The sequence below is a fragment of the Ictidomys tridecemlineatus genome, chromosome X (assembly GCF_052094955.1).
Source record: "Ictidomys tridecemlineatus isolate mIctTri1 chromosome X, mIctTri1.hap1, whole genome shotgun sequence".
Lineage (NCBI taxonomy): Eukaryota > Metazoa > Chordata > Mammalia > Rodentia > Sciuridae > Ictidomys > Ictidomys tridecemlineatus.
In genome coordinates, this window is record NC_135493.1 from 103,017,505 (window position 1) to 103,020,102 (window position 2,598).

The window sequence follows — 2,598 nt, forward strand, 5'->3', positions numbered from 1 at the left end:
ACCTGCTCATGATTAACACAACTTCATTTAGCCCAACATGGGGCTAACTTAAAAATGACCTCTCAACAAGTAACTTGCAATATCCTGAAACACAAAGTTCCTTCACTCAGGGAATTTACACTTGGCTGCTCTCACCAGAAGCCCTCCCACTCCCACCACCACCTTAACTCCTTCCTTTATTTGTTCTGTGTTGAGTATGTAACACCATATTCTTTATATAATAACTCCTCTGAGACTTTAAAAATGTATGGGGAGGGGGCTGGGGATGTGGCTCAAGCGGTGGCGCGCTCGCCTGATCCTCAGCACCACATACAAACAAAGATGTTGTGTCCACTGAAAACTAAAAAAAATAAATATTAAAAAATTTTAAAAAATGTATGGGGAGGTGACTCAAAGTGGGGTAGGGAGGGAAGGCATGGGAGGAAAATTATCTCTAGATAGGGAATAGGGGTGGGAGGGAAAGGGAGGGAGAAGGGGAATAGCCAGGATGGTGGAAGGAGACGGTCATCATTATATACATGTATGAAGATGTGAATTTGGTGTCAACATACCTTATATATAAAGAGAGATATGATAAATGGTGGTATAAAGGTATATTAAGAATTGTATGGAAAAAAATAAGAGAGCTCATGTATAATGGCATAATTTGGTGTGAACATACTTTATATATATACAGAGTTATAAAAAATTGTGCTATGAATGGATGATCATGAATGTAATGCACTCCACTATTGTCATGTATGTAAGAAATAAAAAAATGTATGGGGAAGGAAAGGATTTAATTCATCTTAGCATCATCTCTACTAACACACAACACAGCCCTCCAAAGAACAGATGCTCAATTCAGGATGAGAATAAATGAGTCACTGAGCAAGGAATACAATTTATTACTATTTAATTTTATCTGCATAGTTGAATAGTTGAATATATATCTTTGAATTTTACAATAAGAAAATAGAGAGAAAAGTGAATAAGGTAGACCAACAGTTGACTAGGTTTTGCTTTGTTTTCATCTGTTTTAAGACCCCAATTACATTTCATGAGTTTTTCACACATTTCCAGGAAAATTGCCATTCTGAAGGTGTTTTATTTTGTTCACTAACCCCAAAAAAGATTTAAGGGTTTTAAAAATCTATTTGAAAATACCAAAATTCTTGCACTTAAAACTTACAACATCAATAAATATGTGATCTATATCATTTATAACCAATGAATCTAAATTTAAATAAATATTCTATTAAAAGAAAAATACTTGAAAGATATTAATGTATAATGAATAGAGACATTATGATCTCTCTAGGACCATGCCAGCCTCCTGGTATTATATGGTAGGAAGCTCTCTGAAAACAATGTAGAATCTGCTTCTGATCTCACTAAGGGCAGGAGGAACTGCCAGGTGTGACCCTAGAACATGTATGGACGTTGGCAGCAGCACCGTGCCTGGTTGCAGCTCTGGGTTGGGATCTCGCTTCCTCATCTCTCAAGGCCTCTTCATAATGGGATGGGAAGGCACTGGGGACAGTATCATTGACCTTGGCCAAAAACTCTAGGACTTTCATCTTGCTAGTTTCAGCAAGAGATCGGGGGCCCCATAGGAATTGATAGTGTGGAGGATCACTACCAGGCACCTGCCGGTACTCCAGGTACTGCTCCTGCACCAGATCTTGGGTGATAAGCTTTCGGGGCTCCCCAAAGATTATGTGCTTCTTCCCTTCATAGATCCCCAAAATATTCAGGAATTCCCAGATCTCCTCCTCAGAGGCAGCGTTGCCATTTAAGAAGATCACACCTAGGAGAGGCATCAGAAGCCCATTCTTGGGAAAGCCCAAGCTAGTCAGACTTCCATTGTTGGAGACATCTAGCTTGCTGACAAGGGTATAGGAGTTACCACCAGGCTTGACTTCCTTCAGCTCAAGGCCAAAGACCAGATCGACACGCTCAGAGGCTTTCTTGAGGATCTCTGGAAACTGCTCCTTGAACCTTTTGTTGACAATCTTCAGCATCTCTCCCTTCATAATGGGCTCTTTCATTTTATACTTGTACAGCAGGTACTGCATCAGCATCCCTGCCTTCTTGGTGAGAAGATCTCTCTGGGTGCTCTCAGTGGAGGGTGGGATCTTAGAGGTACTGGCACTTCCCTCCCCCCGGCTCTTGGCACCTTTACCAGACTTCTTGCGTGAAACACCTGCAGCAGCAGTGGTGGTAGGCTTCTGGGAAAAGGCAGTAGCAGAGGTGCTGGGGACAGCATCTTCAGAAACAGAAGAGGAGCAGGAGGGGGCCCCTTTTTCCTCAGTGGCCTGAGCATTCTTGAGACCCTGGGTCTCATCTTTGGCTTGGCGGCGCTTCTCACGAGCACGAAGCTTACTCTTTTGTCCCCGGGGCATGATGGCTGTGGTCAGGGACAGCAAGCAGGAATATGGGCTGGACAGCAGGTGTTCTGGGAACCTGGAGGAGGGAGAATGAGATCCAATGAGCAGTTTTAGCAGGACACATCATTCTGTTTTTTTTTTAAAGCACTCTCTGCAGGTTTCCATGAGAACACTGCTCTGGAAACCCACCGGGCTCCTCTTCTTGGACCACCTGACCCCTGGAAAACAA

The 2,598-nt window shown here is 42.8% G+C and overlaps 1 protein-coding gene across 1 annotated transcript; it reads right to left on the reverse strand.

The window, feature by feature from the left end:
- Positions 1–910: 910 nt before the first annotated feature.
- On the reverse strand, positions 911–2,507 carry LOC101964116 (melanoma-associated antigen B2). The gene has a single exon (XM_040288175.2). It carries the CDS (start codon positions 2,382–2,384, stop codon positions 1,374–1,376), a length of 1,011 nt encoding a protein of 336 aa, XP_040144109.2. The 5' UTR covers positions 2,385–2,507; the 3' UTR covers positions 911–1,373.
- Between the last annotated feature and the right edge of the window lie 91 nt (positions 2,508–2,598).

Bases quoted from the DNA above. Each gene is read 5' to 3' on its own strand.
- LOC101964116 (XM_040288175.2), bottom strand. From the start codon at position 2,384: ATGCCCCGGGGACAAAAGAGTAAGCTTCGTGCTCGTGAGAAGCGCCGC.